Here is a 19,188-nt window from a genome sequence, read left to right on the forward strand (position 1 = left end):
TTCAACTTGTAAAATCAAAATTAATCGACAAATATATTCATATTTAAATCAAATGTCAGTTTGACGTCTAACACAGAAACGAAGTGAAAATACATAGAAATTAAAACATAGAATAATTACGAATTCTTTTACTTAATTAGTGAAATTCATTCAACTATCACTGAACCAGATCGCCAAAATTTCTGATCGGCAAAATTTTTCCAAAAAAAAATTTTTTTCTGTCGATAAGCTCCTACTTACCGTTTACATTTTTTCGCGAGCGCGCTTCGCACATTTCCCGATGGGAAACCGGATGCAGTTGACATGGCAGGAGGAAATCCACAACTGGAGTTCGGGAGACGCGCGGTTTGTAATGAAATCTGCCGATGCGCAGAAAATATAGAAAGAAAATCTCCACTTTTTTCGGCCGTTACGTTGAAACTCGAAGAATTCAAATTGGAACCGGAGGAAGAATTGCCGGCGATCTTGGTATCACCGCTGTGAATAATTTTCGTTATGGGAAAAGTCTGGGATTGGGATTTTTATTGGTGCAGACCGATCCGAAAAAGAATAAACATTACATGGTTTTTGTGGATATGCTTTGTGACTTGTGTCTGACAGAAATACGGGGGTTGAGTTATTATTTTGAATGGTAGAGGTTGGAAAATGAAGGGTTTTCCAATGAGAAGTTTCATTCCGAATGGTCCGCTATCTGGGCAGTTGTCACTTTTGAAGCTGTTTTCTTTGGACATTTGACAAGTGAAAACTATGACATTACTAAAAATGTAACCATACACGCTTCAACAACGTACTGAAATTGTTGAAATTAACTACAAAAGTGGTAAAAATTTTTCAGTCCCAGTTCTCAAAACTGAATGTCTTTTGAGTCGTCGTGAAGCACCTTCTCGGTCGGCAATAGTGAAAAAACGGTGGAAAAATCAGGGCCGGCTCGAGCAATTTTGGCGCCTGAAGCAAAGAATTTTTCGGCGCCCCTGCTGAAAAAGTATCAATAAACAACCCCCCCCCCCCCCAACAAAAAAAAACACCTGCCCCACTGGGTTTCTTTTTTTTCTCGGACATTTTTACCTACAATAAATTCCTGGATTTCTTCGACGCTGATCAACAATGCGTAAGTATCATATCTGATCTGATTCTCACATTCACAAGACACTGCGTACGATCGATGAATGATCACCTATCACACCACAAGATATAAAGGGCGGTAACGCATGCAAAGCTTCGAAAACTAAATGGGATTAAAAACATATGTTCCGCTGAAAAAATTTAGCATCTATCAGTAACTAGTTCCGAATGCAAAATAGTAGGAATTTTCCATATGTTGAATGTGTAAACAACTTCCACGTAATTCGATGTATGGTTTTTCGTTTTCGTGAAATACATTTCATTCCTCATTCAATTAGGGTAATAGGCAATGCTGCTTATATTGGTTGGGTTGTCATGTGTTATTTGTTGAACAGGTGGCTTAGTAAAGACGGTTTGGAGATTTTTATTGAAGGGAATGTTGATAAAGGCAGCAAAGCGGACCAACCTCATGTTGTTTTTAAGAATCAAGACTATATTTTTTCAGAAATATAAAAGGGCGCCCAGAAACTGGTCTGAAGTGAACCTTTTACTCTAAAGAATCAAATTATTAGTTTTACGAAACTGTCAGTCTTACACTAGTTCTGTTAATTCATTGATTGGATTCAGATGAAAAGGAATTTTAGGTTTTAGGGGTTTGACAAACTACAAAACAAAGTGTTCCTAAATAGATATTTAATAATAGTTAATTCAACTTTGGTATACAGTCATTTTTAAAGCTCTAATCTATTACAATTTATTCTTCAATTTTGTAAAATCCGGAGATCCTTTTATAATGATATCCTTCCACCATTCTGACCTATCCATATTATTGGATATACTCTGTTCAATATGTTCGTATAACTGAAATAAAAAAAAGTGAATAAGTATTTCTAAACAAAATGATGTCGAGAAAGAAAAATATGTGTGATAATTTGTTCGAAATGTGGCGCATTTTTAGAATTACTAAATTGGAGCCAAGCAAACCAAATTGCAGAGTATGCTCAAATTTTTCGTGACAAAGTACAGTGCATCCCATTTTGTTATTTACGATAGAGCCTTGCGGTTTTCACGTTCCTATCCTACTTTTCCGTGAAACTCAAGTTGTCTAATCAGATTTTACATAACTGTTTCCGTTCAAGAGGTACATGGTAATTTTGGAAATTGATACTTTTCGGACACCTCCTTTATCTTCGAAGTTATTAGAAATAATGCTGTGGTTCAAACTACGTCTGAATCAGAATTCTGCGTAGAATCCAGTGGCCTACTCAACATTTTTTTTCGGGATATGGTTCTGAAGATTCAACACAAACCTATATTTTATTTGAAGGAACACCCTATATATCATTACTTCGTTGAATTCGTTATTTTTTTCCCTTCAAAATGATGTATGATACTATGTAGGTAGGATGTTCAGAAATGTTAAAAAAACACTGAAACATCAAAAAATGATGATTTTTTGTTAATGATCAATGGATTTCCCATATGAAAAAAAGGATCAATTAGATAATTTTCATTTGTGATTTTTATTCATTGTAGAGTAAGCAAACAAAGATAATACACTCATCACTAACATGAAAAACAAAACGTAGGTAACTACCTAATAGCAACAAATGAATGATACACAAATTCATAAACATTGCATAATATCTTACAGATAAACTGTTCAAATTGCTGTTCATTTTCCCTAATACATAAATTATACTACAATAAAAGACGCAACAGTCCCGAAGAACTATTGAAAATGTATTGTATTGAAGGCGTATTGAAAAGTTTTGTCAATTATGTATTAGGGGAAAATGGACAGCAATTTGAACAGTTTAATCTGTAAGATATTGCGCAATGTTTATGAATTTTTGTATTATTTATTTGTTGCTATTAGGTTACGTTTTGTTTTTCATGTTAGTGAGAGTGTATTATCTTTGTTTGCTTACTCTACAAATGAAAATTATCCAATTGTTCCTTTTTTTCATATGGGAAATCCATTGATCATTAACAAAAAATCATCATTATTTGATGTTTTAGTGTTTTTTTAAAATTTCTGAACATCCTACCTACATAGTATCATACATCATTTTGAAGAGAAAAAAATAACGAATTCAACGGAGTAATGTGTTCCATTAAAAAATATATAGTTGAATCTTCGAAACCATACCCCGAAAAAAAAATTGAGCACGCCACTGGATTCTACGCAGAATTCTTATTCAGACGTAGTTTTCACCTCAGCATATTTCTAATAACTTCGGAGATAAAGGAGGGGTCGGAAAAGTATCAATTTCCAAAATCGCCCTGTATCTCTTGAACGGAAACAGTTATGCAAAATCTGATTAGACCAACTTGAGTTTCACGAAAAAGTAGGAGAGGAACGTGAAAACCGCAAGGCTCTATTTTAAATAACAAGCGAGAAACCTGGCTGTCCCACCCAAAATGGGATGCACTGTACAATTGTGTCCACTTAGAGAAAAAACGAATTTCGACAATATCTTACAGCTGAAGGCAAAATTAACAGTTTACTCACTTTACCATCCGACTTTCCCAAGATAGAATTAACGACAAAATCTGGAGGAGCTAGTGCATCCACTACAGACAAGATGTTCGGCTTCAACTGCTGACAGAGCTCTAGGATCCCACTCTTCACATCTTTCGCCATGGAAGGACCATCGCAAAATCCACCTTGATAAAAGTACACCAGATGCTTATCCAGATTGTAAAGTCCATACAGAACCCCTAATTGGTCCAAGGTGTTTCGAAGATCAGGTTGGTAACTCTGAATTTTCGTTTCGTAGTATCTGATTGCGTTCAATTCTGCATATGCTCTGGACATTACTCTGCTTTTGTAGACCTTCGATGAAAAGAAAGATATTTCAAATTTGGGTCATGAAGGGATCAAAAAGATCTGCTCTTGCCAACCATTTTTTTAAATGATTATAAACACTTTCCCAATGAAATGTTGTTGAATACAAAAGAAGGTGGTAAATTATAACGGGTGTTTTTTTTCGAGGTATATAACTTTAAGTTGGCAATACTATTCAAGATGGTGACCGATTTAACCGCTGGCAAGTGATTTATTCTCATTTTCGTTTGGCAATTCATCATGCATAGACTCACGCCTGAACAACGCTTGCAAATAGTGCAATTTCATTTCGAAAATAAAGGTTCTGTAATCTGTGCGGAATACGTATCGCGCACTACATCCATTTTATTTTGTTTAGCCATGAAGCGCACTTCTAGTTGAATGGCTACGCCAACTAACAAAACTGCCGCATTTGGAGTGAAGTTAATCCTCAAGTGTATGTCGAAACACCGTTACATTCAGAAAAACTGACTGTTTCGTGCGCTTTATGGGCTGGTGGAATCATTGGTCCGTACTTCTTCAAAAACGATGATGGCCAGAACGTTACAGTTAATGGTGATCGGTATAGAGCCATGATTACTAACTTTTTCATTCCTGAATTGAACAACCATGATGTCCAGGAGCTGTGGTTCCTACAAGACGGCGCAACATGTCACACAGCTCGTGCTACAATCGATTTATTGAAATACACGTTTGGTGACTGCCTAATTTCACGTTTTGGACCTGTGAATTGGCCTCCAAGATCTTGTAATTTAACACCGCTAGACTACTTTCTGTGGGGCTATGTAAAGTTATTGGTTTATGCGGATAAGCCACAAACCCTTGACCATTTGGAAGACAACATTCGCCGTGTTATTGCCGATATACGGCCACAAATGTTGGAAAAAGTAATCGAAAATTGGACTACATCCGAGCCAGCCGTGGCGATCATATGCCAGAAATTATATTTAAAATGTAATGCCACAAGATTATCTTGCGGATAAATAAAATTCATGTCAATCGAATAATCCATCGTTGTTTTATTTCAATTAAAAGTTCTATAGCTCTAAAAAAAACACCCTTTATAAAAAGGGGCATATTTATTTCCTGAATAACGAAAAAAAATCTCCTACTAAGGTTATTATTACTTTGACTAGAAAAGTACATAAGTACATAAATAATTGAGGGAGTTAGATTGTATTAGATTCAAGGTTCTGTGCTGACTGTTATGTCTTAGTGCATGCTCCACTGCAAAAAGCTAATACCTACTTACTGGTAGTTAGATCTGGAGAATGAGCTGTGTGGTCAAGCAGTCAGAAGCACTATTTGTTCAATTCAACCATGGTTTTCATTGATTTAAGACAAAGCATTTTCTTGGTGGAAGAGAAAGTTTTTTTTTGCATTCGAGGATGCTTTTTCTTAATTTTGGAACTCAATGCAACCAATAAATTTACGATCGCTTAAAACCATTTCTGGTCTTCGACCACTTGTTTTAAGTCACATATGAAGGCAGCTAGAGGTTGCAGACAGTTGAGTTTTTGAAGGAGAGGAATATTACAGCTAATATATAACAAAGGAGAGAATGCATTGTGAACCGTTCGGGTAAGAACAATCAAGGAGCGCCAAATTTCTCACCTGGACAAGATTCCTAGCAGCAAACCTGCTATGACCAAGCTGACAAAGCTGCTGCATCTTCTTCGACACCCTATCCACCAAATAAATGATCAACCATTCATAACACTCTATGATGCCTGTAGGAAAATCGTTTATTCAAGAATGTTTCGAACGTATCAAAGCTATTTACATTTTAAGTTCTTGATGTGGCCCTCGTATCCAATCTTCTTATTCTTTATTTGAAGGTGATGGTTGAAGAATTCAGATGTGCACAAAGGAGAGCTAGTCTTCTTATTCTGGTTGACGTTATGCCATTGTTTCAAAAGCCAGTTGGAGGATTGTTGTTGAAGGACGTTGTTGTCACCTTCGTAAGTGACAGTTGGATCGTGATCGTTTCTAAGATCTCCAAGCCCAGCATCCCTGAGATAACCGTGGCCACCACAAGCTTCCCTGCATTCTTGGATGGCGTCTCTTGTCGTCCAGGTTAAGAGAGCCTTTGCACCGCTGACTATTGAGTGTATCTCTGATATCAGGTCATTCTGTATGGTGGAAATTTTATAAATGAGTAAACGAAGCTTTTTAGATGCGATCTTTTGGTACTTACAACTTCTTCTAACCTGTCCGAGGTGTTAGATTTGTCGACAGCGTCTAGATAGTCGTTTGCAAAGGAATTGATGAAGATTTTGTAGACTGCAGCTGTTGCCACGTATGGGAAAAGTCTCCATTGCTGTAAAAACATAAGAAATTACAACATTTTTGTAGTATCTTATTCACTTATTCAAGATTCTCTGATATGGGTGATATTATCCCAAAATCTAGGGGACTCGAAAGGGTGCATCTATAAGAGCGTAAGTTCTGAAATCCTCGCTATCTATGATAATTTCAGGCTACCAAGGTCTCCGAATTCAACACCGTTAGACATTTTCTTTTAACACATTTAAAGAAAAACATTTATCATTTGAAAATGGAAAAGTGTTATTTGGTGTACAACTTTGCTTTCGCCGTTTTGCAATAGATGGCTGTAGCGGTAAGAGGTAGTCGAAATAAATAGATCATAAATGTCATATAATAAGCTGAGGTATTTGTTAACATAACACCTTCAAATATAAGTCGATTTGTGTCTGCATCATAAAGTTATTCTCGATTCAACATGTCAGTTTACGAGCCATATTCTCGTCATTTGTGGGAGGTTTCGAATTTCTGCTTTACTATGAAGAAATCTGCGGCTGAGGCTCATTGAATGCTCTCAAATACCTATGGTGAAGCCGCTATTAGTGAAAGAATGTGAGGAGAGTGGTTTCAACGATTCAAGAACGGTGAATTTGACGTCGAAGACCAGCATGGCGGTGGAAGAGGGAAGGTTTTCGGAGTGGCAGAATTAGAGGCCTTATTTGATCAAGACTCGTGTCAAACGCAACAAGAATTGACAGGATCATTAGAAGTGAAGCAACAAGCCATTTCAAAACGACTGAAAGTCATTGGAATGATTCAGAAACAAGGAAAGTGGGTGCCGTACGAGTTGAAGCCGAGAAATATTAAACGGCTTTTGTTTGCTTGTTGAAAGCTGCTTGCAAGGCAAAGACGGAAGGGATTTCAGCCTCGCATTGTGACTGGAGACGAAAAATGGGTTCATTACGATAATCCCAAGCACAGAGAATCATGGGGATATCCCGGCCATACTTCCACGTCGACGGCCAAACCGAATATTCACAGTTCCAAGATCATGCTCATTATTTGGTGGGACCAGCTCGGCGTAGTATATTATGAGTTGTTAAAACCGACTGCAACAATCACAGGCGATCGTTATCGAAAATAAATAATACGTTTGAGCCTAGCATTGAAAGACAAACGGCCGCAATACAACGAGAGACATGATAAAGTTCGTAGATCGCTTCAAAAGATGACCAGTATTCTCAACGCGGGATTCGTACTCTGCCCGAAAGATGAGAGAAAGTAGTGGTCAGCGATAGAATATACTTCAAATCATGAATGTATAACCAGTTCTTTACAATTAAGCCTCGAATTTCGGAAAAAAATGGCGCAATCAAATTTGTGAGCCTATGTAACAAAATCTAATGGTGTCAAATCATAGTACACAGAGAAGAGATTCTTTAGGTGAACTGTTATTATTTCAGGTGAAATATTCGTTTTCCTTAAAAGATTTCAAAGTTTCAATAGTGGGAATAATAAAATTGTAGTAGGTTTAGATCATTTATTGTTTAAGTTTATCCCGACGTTTTTCACAAAATCAAAAGTATGTATTCACCATGAATTTCATCCAGTTAATTCGTCTTAAAGAGTTCTGTAAAACCCTTCATCAGCTTTTTAAAAGCCAAACGTCAAACATATAAGATTGCATTTCTTCGAATTAATACAAGCTTATACAAACCCGAAAACGTAGCATATACATATAGGCCATCCCATACAATTCTCACGAATATTCCATCAGTGTCGGATCAACATTTTACTTACGTGTAACTGATACTCTATTATCGAATTCTCAGAACCGTTCCCATCGTTCGAGAACTGTTTTCTGACGGCGGCGTAACGTACAGCGATGGTGACGGCGTTTATCAGCGTGTTTACACTCCCCTGCATTATACCCAGACGTCCCAGCGACAGGTTTTCCAGGACAGCTCCCAGGATCTTACCCGGCTCTGAGAAGCTGCTCTCGTATTCTCCTTCTGGGGTCACGTCGGCGATCCTGTTCAGCAGATTCTGCCTCGGTATCCTGTAGTCCTTGAAGATGACGAATCTGAAATGGGTTCGGTTGAAGCGGTAGAGTATACAAGTTGCGTATATTTCTATATACGGGCGCACAAGAGTCAAAAGGTGTGATTTTGGTTGGTTTCACGTTGAGAAATGGCGCTGAGAGTTCGTTGGAATGTTGGTTTAAGATTTGGGCTTGAAATGATCTGAATCTATAGGGTTTTCCAATGAGAGATTTTATTTTCCACTATGTGGAAAATTTGCAAAACATCAATTTTATCGAAATGAAATGTTGCATTTAGAAAGCCTCATGTGAATTTTCACGTTGAGTACATCACCAGAACCCTAAAATTTTGAAAAAATAACAAAAATAAATTATCCAATAATTCCGTGACCAGAAACATTTTGTAGTACGATTTGTCTTTCGCTTCAAAACAGGCCTCATTTCCGGAGATTACTTCTTCATTGGCGCTAAAATTCTTTCCAACGAGCATTTTTTGAGGTCTGAGAACAGGAAAAAGTTACTGGGAGCCAGATCTGGGGAATACGGTGGATGCAGAAGCAATTCGAAGCCATAGTTTTCATTGATTTGTGACACGGCGCATTGTCTTGATGAAACAACACCCTTTTTTTTCTTCGAATGAGGCCTTTTTTAACGATTTCATCCTTTGAACGATCCAATAACGCTATATAATGATCGCTGTTGATGGTCTGGCTCTTTTGGAGGTAATTAATGAATATTATACCTTGCGCATCCCAGAATACTGATGCCAAAACCTTGCCAGCTGACTGTTGTGTTTTTTCTTGCTTTGAATTCGGTTCATCGTGAGCAGTCCTCTCAGCTGACTGTCGATTGGACTCCGGAGTGAAATGATGGAGCCATGTTTCATCTATTGTCGCATATCGAAGCAAAAATTCAGGTTTATTGTACTTAAACAGCTTCAAACACTGTTCAGAATCATTAAAACATTGTTGCTTTTGATCGACAGTGAGATCGCGAGGTTGATTGCCACGTTTAAACTTAGCATAACAATCAATGATGGTTGATTTTCCTGGTGCAGACCCCGGAAACTCTTCACCAAGCCAAGATTTTGCTTCAACTGTATTTTTTTCCTTTCAAAAAGCAATATTTTATCAGCTCACGAAATTATTTCCTTTTTCATCTTTTTTCAAATGACAAAAGTAGCTACACTCACAACGCAATATCTCACAAACTTATGGTCGGATTGCTGTCAAATTTTGACACGTATCGTTTGAAGGTTGGTACTAACTAAGAATCATATGAATTTAATACTAGCACCGCCATCTGTATATCAGACCGGGGACTTTTCAATTGGCCTAATGTATCTAAACAAAAAATTAAAAAATGATATTCCTTTATTCCTGTAAAATTAAAAAAATGTGTACAGGGGGTTAAAAATTGATATCTAATGATGAGACTTCCGGAACTATAGCAATTCCTTTTATTTTTTAGATATGAACGATAATTGGGGTTTTCCATGATAACTTACAAATTCCTAATGCTGTCGCTTTGAAACGTTATTGTGAAATATCCAAACATTGTTGAAACGTGTATCTTTCCATAATTGAGAGACATAACCTACTGAACACAAATGACATAAGAAATGTCAAAAAATAATACACAGTGTTGCCATTATAACCATTTGAAATTGTATCATTCCTATTGGGAAAATATTTTAACTCAAAAACTTGTGAGAACTGATTTCTCGAGCATAACCATCATATCCTACTGAAAGTTCCACAAATAATACGTTTGTTTCATAGCGTAATAATGTGGAAGTTATGATGGTTTGATCAAAATTGAAAAACTCAATTTTAGTACTTATCTAGAAAATGAACAAAATATTGATAAATTCAGTTTTTTCGTTTTTTGAAAAAAAGAGCGCTAAAATACGCTATTTACTTTCTCTAACTGCTGTAGTTCTAGAAATCCAATGATTAGAATTGCAATTTGAAACACATTCGTACGAAATAATTTTCCTACCCATTGTCAATACCATGGAGGCCAATCTTCTCACCCATATCCCCTATGGTCAATCCTGGATAAGGCAGAAGGGTCTTCGGATCCCTCAGTGGCACCACGAAGGCATGAAGACCGTAATTCTGACCGTTGGTTATCAGCTGAGCGAAAACAATTCCCAAAGTAGCTGTTTTTCCCAAGTTACCACTCCAACACTTTGCTGCTAAAAAGTCAGGAGTGTTAATTATAAATTCTTGAGTCTTTCTGTCGAAAGTTGCCGTCGTTTTCATTTGTTTAGTGTTACTTCCATGTGCTACTTCAGTCAGAATTATGCAAGCTACAACCTGGACAAAACGTATCAATTAATTTTGGTTTCTGTGGAGGAGGATATCTCTGAATAAAGTTTTTTGCAATAAAAGGTTTCATTTTGGGATGGACAGTTGTCATCTTTTGACTTTTGACAAGTAAAAACAACGCCATTACTAAAAATGGAACGATACTAGCTTCAACAATTGAAATTGTTATTTATGCAACAAGTGCAATAAACAATTTTTGCACGAGTTGCATATAACATTTTTTCTACGTTCATGCAAAAAGCAAAAAGTGATTTATTGAGGTGCGGCACTAGGTGTAGGAAAATGAAAAGCGCAACTTGAATACTTCATTATTAATATCGATTTGCATTGAAACAGGAACTAATACGTTACGAACAATTCAACTCAAACTTTATTTTTACCCTCAATGTTGAAAGTGAATGAACAATTGGTGCAATTTTCAATATGAATAATTCGTAGTGAAGTACTTTTTAAATCCACTTCTTGATTCGTTACTGCTGTAAACGTACGAGTACTTAGTAACTGTACATCGTTATTTCCTTCAGGCTGGAATATTTGACAGATATGAGTGCAATAAGAACTTCTTTTTCCACTAAATATAGTTCAATAAAGTTTTGCTTTTTGCATGAATGTAGAAAAAATTTATTTAAAAAATGGTGACATTTTTGCAGTCGCAGTTCGCAAAACTATAGCCTTTTTGGGTCGTCATGAAGCACCATCCCGACCGGGAATAGTAAAACTGATTTGAATTGAAAAGTCTCTGGTCTAATGCACAGATGGCGGTGCTAGTATTGAATCCATATGATTTTTAGTTAGTACCAACCTTCTAACGGTGTCAAAATTTGGTAGCAGTCCGACTATTAGTTTGTAAGATATTGCGCTGTGAGTGTAGCTACTTTTGTTATTTGAGAAAAGATTCAAAAAACAGGAATTTCGTGTGCTGATAAAATATTGCTTTTTGAAGGGAAAAAATACAGTTGAAGCAAAATCTTGGCTCGATGAAGAGTTTCCGGGGTATGCACCAGGAAAATCAATCATCGTTGATTGGTATACTAATCTTAAACTAGTGAAATGAGCACCGAAGACGGCGAACGCAGTAGACGCACAAAAAAAGGATATAGTGACTGCAACCGTAGACCTTTTGGCTGATATCGTTTTCCATCGTTACTATAGCATACCTTCCTCTTTACAATGAAATGAACATCCATTGATATACTATTTTTTTTTATACCAAAATGAAACCTCTTATCAGAAAAGGACAGACCAAAATGTACACAGTTATAAAAATCCCTATCAAAAAGTTACTTCTATCGACTGAAAAAAAGTGATTAAAAGTTAGTAGTACACTGAATTTAGGAAAGGGGAAAAAGTCAGTCACAACCATATCAAGTAAATATAGTGGTTTTTCGATAAGAGTTTTTGGATTGAAATTCGTAATGGTTTTCTTTCCACATATTCGGTACTTTTTTGGAATAAGAAATTTCCGATATAACCGGAAGTTGTACCTAGAGGTCTGAAAATATTTAAGGGAAAAAGATTATTGCCTCAATGCCCAACATGCAAATTTTCAGCACAAAGTTATTATTGGTTTTCCATAAACGTCTAATAGGTGAATCACCTAGTATAGGGTGTTTTTTTTTCGAGGTATATAACTTTAAATTGGCATTACTGTTCAAGGTGGCGACCGATTTAATAGCTGTTAAGTGATTTATTCTCAGTTTGGTTTGGCAATTCATCATGAATAGACTCACACCTGAACAACGCTTGCAAATAGTGCAATTTTATTTTGAAAATAATGGTTCTGTGCGGAATACGTATCGCGCACTACGTCCATTTTATTTTGTAGAGCGATGAAGAGCACTTCTGGTCGAATGGCTACGTCAACAAACAAAACTGCCGCATTTTGAGTGAAGCTAATTCTCAAGTGTATGTCGAAACACTGTTACATCCAGAAAAACTGACTGTTTGGTGCGCTTTATGGGCTGTTGGAATCATTGGTCCGTATCTTTCCATGATTAAATAACCTACTGAACTCCAAAGACATAGAAAATGTCAAAAGTAATACACAGTGTATCATTCCTATTGGAAAACCTTATATTATCCTTCGAAAGAACTTCATGAATTTGTTCGATTACCAATTACAACACAAATATCTTTAAAAAAAAACTTAACATCATATTCACCTTTGCACTCCAAAGGGCATCCAAGAAGTGCTTATGTCTTTCTGTACCCAAAGTAGCTAAAGTATTCTTCACCAGACCAACACCGATGGCTTGTTTCACTGCAACGTCTGGAAAAGCAGCTGCAAATGCCTCGTTTACGACCATCATGAACCTCAACCTTTGAGTGTATGTTAGCTCAGCCATATTTGAGGGAAAAAAGTTCAACTGCAGATACCGGTGCAATCTTTTAGCTGCTAATTTTTTAGCTTCTTCTGAGGTTGGCACTGTCCTAGATCTCGAGAAAAGGGGTTCCTTGCTTAGTGTGTCCCATAAGTTCATCTGGATAAAGAGTTATACATTCAGTCATTTAATTTTTTTAATTGAGGTAGAGGACAACTAGATTGGAGGTACAAACGAAAATGAGGGATACCTTGGATAATTTTAAGAGAAAAATGTCTTGGAGGCATAGGTCCGCAAACGCTTTGTTTCCGAGATACAGGGTGTTTCTTGTAGTCCTGGTATAATCATCACAAAAAAAAGATGATTATACCAGTTTATCAAATCTTCATTTCTCTGCTAAAGATTGGGTAAATAGGTACTAAAACTTGTAATTAATTTATTCATCACAGCTCACTAACTGGATCTTTATAATAATTTGGATTTTCCTGAGGATTGCTAGAGAATTGTTAGACATTTTTTTCTCGAAATCAGTAGCGAATTCGACAAAAGTACAAGTACTGCACTGGACCAAAGTTTCTCTTTACATTTTTTTATTGTTTAGAGTGTTATCATTTCCTAGCATGTTGACAATATTACTCATCATTAATTTTCCATCTAATCAAAAAAATATTCTTTTAATTTTTACTTGATTATACAATTTCACGTATAATACGCGTCACCAATCAGTGCAAATTGGCGAATCATTATTTTTCTTTTACGATTGAAGATATCATTTATTTTTTTAGATATTTTAATGAGCAAGAATACTTTCATTGCAACGAAGATTACCGAGTGTTCCTAAATTCGAGTTACAAACAAAAATGATCCTCGGAGGATTTTAACACTTTACTAACTGGATCTTTATAATAATTTGGATTTTCCTTGGAGTTACTAGAGATTTGTTAGACATTTTTTCAATACTAGACCAAAATTTCTCTTCACATTTTTCTAACTACCAGTGGTCGACCAAAAAAAGTTCTGAAGAAAAGAAAAAATACCACCCTGTAGTTTTGAATTCAAAATTAGAATATCACATGATGACATCAAACTTCAACACCCTGTATCTCGAAAGTAAAGGTTGGAGGTACAAACAAAAAGAACAGATTCCTCGGATCATTGCAAGAAAAAAAAAATGTCATTTTTGTTTGTACCTCCAATTTAGGAAACCCCTGTATAAAATGAAAAAATATACTGCCAATTTCGGTTTTCATAAAAAGCATAAGAAATATTCTTGACATAACATTCTGAAGAAAAAGTAAAGATACAGCTGGAATTTAATCTTTGGAAATAACGAATGAGTACTGACGTAGGAAGTCAAAAGTTTTTGTATCATCCCACAATCTATATTTAGATTTTCAAGACTAATAACAAATAAATTCGTGAAAAACGTGAAATACATTATGGCTAAATAAATAGTTTATGATCTTTGCGTCATGCCACTATTGCAGAATACCAGTATGCCATAAAAAAATAAATTCAAATTGAAATAACTAAAATATTTACGAATTTTTCGAAATATTTGTGTAAAGTCAAAAGTAAGCTTTTTAAAACAGGATTTTCAACAATTTTATATAAACAAAGATATTGTAGGGCGTTTTTATTGTACACTAGCTGACCTGGCGAACTTCGTACCGCCCTATAATCAAGCAATATGCAGTGTACTGTAGTCAATTTCTTTGTTATAATTAAATGCAGCTCTATAGGGGTTAAACGCAACACTTCTATTTTGTTGATTCCGGTTCCATTGATTCCGTTCAACTTCATTCCGCGTTTCATGTTGCTCATCAGTTTGACTTGCTCTTTACTTATATTTCTTCGACTTGCAGCATTACGGGTTCTGCGACTTAAGTTTGAACGTCTAATTGCCGGCATTTTTAGAAACAAAAATTCAATTGAAAATAAAAAAACTATAGTGCCTATTCTTTTGTAAAAGTATAAAAATGGTCTATCCAAACTTTCCAACACTATATTAATTTGACTAACCTTGTTGAACAAACACTTCAGAAAAAAACACACACTACAAATTATCCTGTAAAAACCCATGTGAAAAGTACACTAAGAAATGGTAAATGAATTATATAGGTATTTTGTTATTATAACTCCGACCATAGACCAACTCCGACCGATATATTTGCAAAGAGCATATGTATACTACGTTTCTTCGTTTTAATGTCAACTACGTGAATATTACTGCCAGTGAAACATTATTTCATTAAAAAAGTTTGCAAAAAGCATGTAAACTACACTTCTTTGTTTTAATGTCAACTTCCTGAATATTACTGCCAGTGACATATTATTTTATTAGAGAAGTGAAATGTTCTAGTTTTCTGTGCAACTTTCGTATTTTTTTCTCACATAAGAACCTTCTTCTAATAATAACAAATACAACAAAAAAAGAATTAGTGAAATCGGTCCAGCCATTCACGCGTGATGCCGTGACCAAGGGAAAAAGGAATTAATTTTAGATATACAATAGATAGATTGATAGTTATCATATAATATTGTGTTTCACCCTATTTTAATAATAATCAAATATATACTGACCTTGACCGAGTAAAATTTTAAATCCTGTTCGAAAATCAGCTTCATTTCTTTCCAATTGAATGTTGCTTGCTTCCTGTACGAGTCCAAAGGACCTGAAGGCAAATCCTCGATGCAATAATTCTTCATACTGAAATAAAAAATTTAATTTTATCTTCACAACTCAAATTTTACAAATTTAGTATATGTATTATAGCTTTCGAGCAACAGGTAGAACATAAATAATATTGTGGAATTAAGAATGAAGATCAAAAAATGACGATAAATAATGAACAATTACACCATATAAAATCATAACATTATAAACACTTATAAAGGGGTATGTTGAAAACAATTTTTTTTAATCAAAACATTACGATTGTTGCCGAAATTATGTAATTCTGGATGACTAATAACTGCGAAATCCCGAGTTCAAATCTGGACGCATAACATTTGTTTCTGGCTTTTCTTTCGATAAGATTAGAAATTCCGTGCGTTAGGAAAATTATAAACCTTGTTGTAGAATGTGCAATGTTCTTCATTGTAAGCATAATTTAACATCCTCAGTACTAAAATGACACCGCAAATCTGAATAATTTCTTATCTAGATAATATTTTTATAGCCCTATTGTTTAGAGTGTTATCATTTCCTAGCATGTTCACAATATTGCTTGTCATTAATTTTACATCTAATCAAAGAAATATTCTTTTAATTTTGACGTAATTATACAATTTCACGAACAATACGCGTCACCAATCAGTGCAAATTGGCGAATCATTATTTTTCTTTTATGATTGAAGTTATCATTAATTTTTTAGATATTTTAATAGGGAAGAATACTTTCATTGCTACTAAGATTACAGAGTGTTCCTAGATTGGACTTACAAACAAAAATGAGAGATTCCACGGGAGCTTTTTGGAAAAAAAGTCCTACAACTATAGGTCCACAAACGCTCTGTTTTCGAGATGCAAGGTGGTAAAATTTGATTTTTTTTCAAGTTTTTTCGCATAGCATCAGCACTTCACAAGATATCCACTTGAAATTTGGCATATAGTTATTACAATTTAGAATCTTTTTCACGTGATATGCTAATTTCGGTTGAAAATCTAACAAAATATTCTCTTCTGAAAACAGTTAAGAAAATTTATCTCAAAATTAAGATATCGCAGTAAATAAAAAAAAAGGAAATGCTTAGAAGAGATGAGGCAACATTTGAGCGTTCGCGTACATTTTCAGCAATCAACGATTCACTTTACAGGGTATATTCAGAATAAAAACTCACGTTTCACGTTTTTTGTTCGATTCTGTATATAACAAAAACGAATATCCTGAGGACAGCATCTGAACAGTTATGTTCCCGAACAATCTAGCTACAATTCAAAAAAAGAATTGCTAAAATCAACCAAAGGGTGCAAGAGGAAATAATATGAATAATATTTTCTGAGAAGTTGATTTTTTTCCTCAAACGTTTCCAAGAGTAAATTATCGTGAATAATAGTAAGTAAACATACTTGGCGCTCATACAAACACCATAAATAAATTGAATAATGAGTCAAGTAAACATTAAAGACATTTCAATTGGGAACTCGATATTCAAAAGAATTTTCGAATATTTTCCTTGAAAATCATGATGAAAGAAATTCGAATAAAAACGGAAATAAATAATAACAAAACCATTCAGGGAAATTAGGAAGTACTCACCTAAATCGGGAATAATAACAAGACAAATATGCTACGAATGAAATAATCTGACGAGTACGAACTGCGGTGGTAACGCACTAAGAAGTTAAGTAAGACCAGTGGTGGGATTCTGTAACGGCAAAGCGAAGCGAAAACGTGACGAAACGACAGTTTTGCTCGGTTCGGTATTCTGTAAAGGGATTCGGTAATAGTCGTGTTTGCCGAAGCAAAGAACGACCTCATGACGATAACGAAACATTTTAGGGTTCGTTGTCATTACGAAAAGTCCGACGACGTTTTTGATTGGTTTACTTTTACCACGTGACCAAGTCTTAAGCGTCATATTATGACACTTGAATGATTTCGATTTCGAGGTTATAATTTTGAATGTTTTGCTTCACAATATCACAATTCTTAATATTAAGTTTGAAATTCATTCTATTAATTATTGAAAAATTGCGTTATGAAAGTTAGATTTTTATGTGTGTACGTACAGTCGATTGCTCCAATTATTCCTGGTATTCCACATTTTTCAAAAAATTTCCCTTTATTTTGGGTCTTCTCAGAATCTTTAGGGAATTTAATTCTTCCTTGGAATACATGGTCAATCAATTTAGTCACTTCACTAACACAACGACTGATCATGGGTTGACTTACTGCTAGCAAATATTCTTGTCCAATACCGCGTTGGTAATTTCCACTGGCAAAAAATCTCAGAGTTATCAATATTCGCTGTTCAAATGGCGTTCTCGTGTTCCTCCAATAATTATCCATAAATGGTTTCAATTCATCGAATAGAACGTGAACTAAATGTTTCGACAAACGGAAAACGTCTATGAATCTCTCATCCGTTAAGTTAAATGGATCACTTCTATCTCGAAGAAATCTATTCTCCTCTCTTGTAAGAGTTAGACGAACTCTTCTTGAGATTTCCTCGTCGATGATCAGAATCATTGAAAACATGATGAATATTTCTTTATACCTATACACACTATTAGTTGACTCCCCGAACTTATTTTGTAGTATGGGTAGGTTTTGTAACTGGAATAAGAATGAAGGTTTTAAATTATAATCCATTGAACGATGTTCCATCTCGAATTTCTTCCAGTGCTCAAATAAGACTTTTTGTAATACTCAATATTTGCATTCAGGTGCTGTATTCAATTAGCTAATTCATTCTTAATGATAAACTAAACAGTTTAAAATGGTATGAAACCCTTTGTTAAGTAACTTCCAATGAGAGTCATAAATCAAAATATAATTTCTGACAATACTCAAGTTAAATACTGTGGATTATTCAAAGGACATTTCAGCTAGAGTCCATAAAAGGGACTCTTATCTCATTGCTCTTATTAGAGATTATCTCAGGTACCTCATATGTCAAAACCTGCAGAATCCTACAGTAGCTTAAATATCTACTTATTTGCAACGTTGCCACTATTCCTTCGTGTAAAGTCGGTAAGCTCCGACAACGAAACTAAAAGCGTAAAGATAACGAAACGATAAAGAAAAAGACGCTTACAGAATACCGCATTCGCTTCGCTTAGCTTCGCTTCGTAACGTTATCGCTTTCGTTTGCTATGATAACGAAAGTTACAGAATCCTACCCCTGCTCGCTGGGTTCAAAAACTATCCTACTGATGGGAATAAGGCATAAGGAATTCCTTTGGGGTACATACGGATGCCGTAGGAACTATGTCAAGCCCCCCTCCTACTTTATTCAACCGGCTTAAGTGCTGCTCTCCTAGTACCCGAAACATTTCTATTGAATCTTCAATCAGTAATTCACGACATTTGAAGAAATGCACTGATTAGGTTTCGGGAGCATTTGAGCGCTCGTCAAGGGCAGATTTACATGGGGGGGGGTTGTTAATGGGGGTATTTAACCCCCCCCCCATGAATATCGAAACCCTGAAAGAAAGTTACCCAACGTGGTGCACATAAAATATTTCATGCAATTATTTCAAATTGTAAATTTCCCAAATATTTCAAATTATTGATTTTGAATCGTTACTACATCAACCCACACCTCCCCCCCCTCCATGAAAAAGAGCTATATCCGCCATTGGCGCTC

General features: G+C 35.4%; 1 protein-coding gene across 2 annotated transcripts; it reads right to left on the reverse strand.

Moving 5' to 3' along the window:
• Window positions 1–1,738: 1,738 nt before the first annotated feature.
• Window positions 1,739–18,782, reverse strand: LOC123681122 (peroxisomal acyl-coenzyme A oxidase 3). 2 transcript variants are annotated; one of them, XM_045619338.1, is made up of 11 exons: window positions 18,725–18,782; window positions 17,136–17,232; window positions 15,457–15,583; window positions 12,715–13,032; window positions 10,221–10,540; window positions 7,979–8,261; window positions 6,111–6,233; window positions 5,697–6,045; window positions 5,528–5,643; window positions 3,578–3,901; window positions 1,739–1,923 (listed from the first exon to the last, which is right to left on the reverse strand). In XM_045619338.1, exons 3-11 carry the CDS (start codon window positions 15,580–15,582, stop codon window positions 1,810–1,812), a joined length of 2,073 nt encoding a protein of 690 aa, XP_045475294.1. In that variant the 5' UTR covers window position 15,583; window positions 17,136–17,232; window positions 18,725–18,782; the 3' UTR covers window positions 1,739–1,809. The 2 variants fall into 2 exon arrangements, with proteins under 2 accessions (XP_045475294.1, XP_045475293.1); XM_045619337.1 differs by lacking the exons at window positions 17,136–17,232; window positions 18,725–18,782 and adding an exon at window positions 15,946–16,067.
• Window positions 18,783–19,188: the final 406 nt, after the last annotated feature.

This window comes from Harmonia axyridis, chromosome 5 (assembly GCF_914767665.1).
Source record: "Harmonia axyridis chromosome 5, icHarAxyr1.1, whole genome shotgun sequence".
In the NCBI taxonomy this organism is placed as follows: Eukaryota; Metazoa; Arthropoda; class Insecta; order Coleoptera; family Coccinellidae; genus Harmonia; species Harmonia axyridis.

Coding starts and splice junctions, on each gene's coding strand:
- LOC123681122 (XM_045619337.1), bottom strand. CDS start 15,983: ATGCTTACAATGAAGAACATTGCACATTCTACAACAAG. Junction 5,644..5,696: donor CCACATCAAGAACTTAAAAT/GTAAATAGCTTT, acceptor ATTTTCCTACAG/GCATCATAGAGTGTTATGAA. Junction 1,924..3,577: donor TGGGAAAGTCGGATGGTAAA/GTGAGTAAACTG, acceptor TTTTTATTTCAG/TTATACGAACATATTGAACA.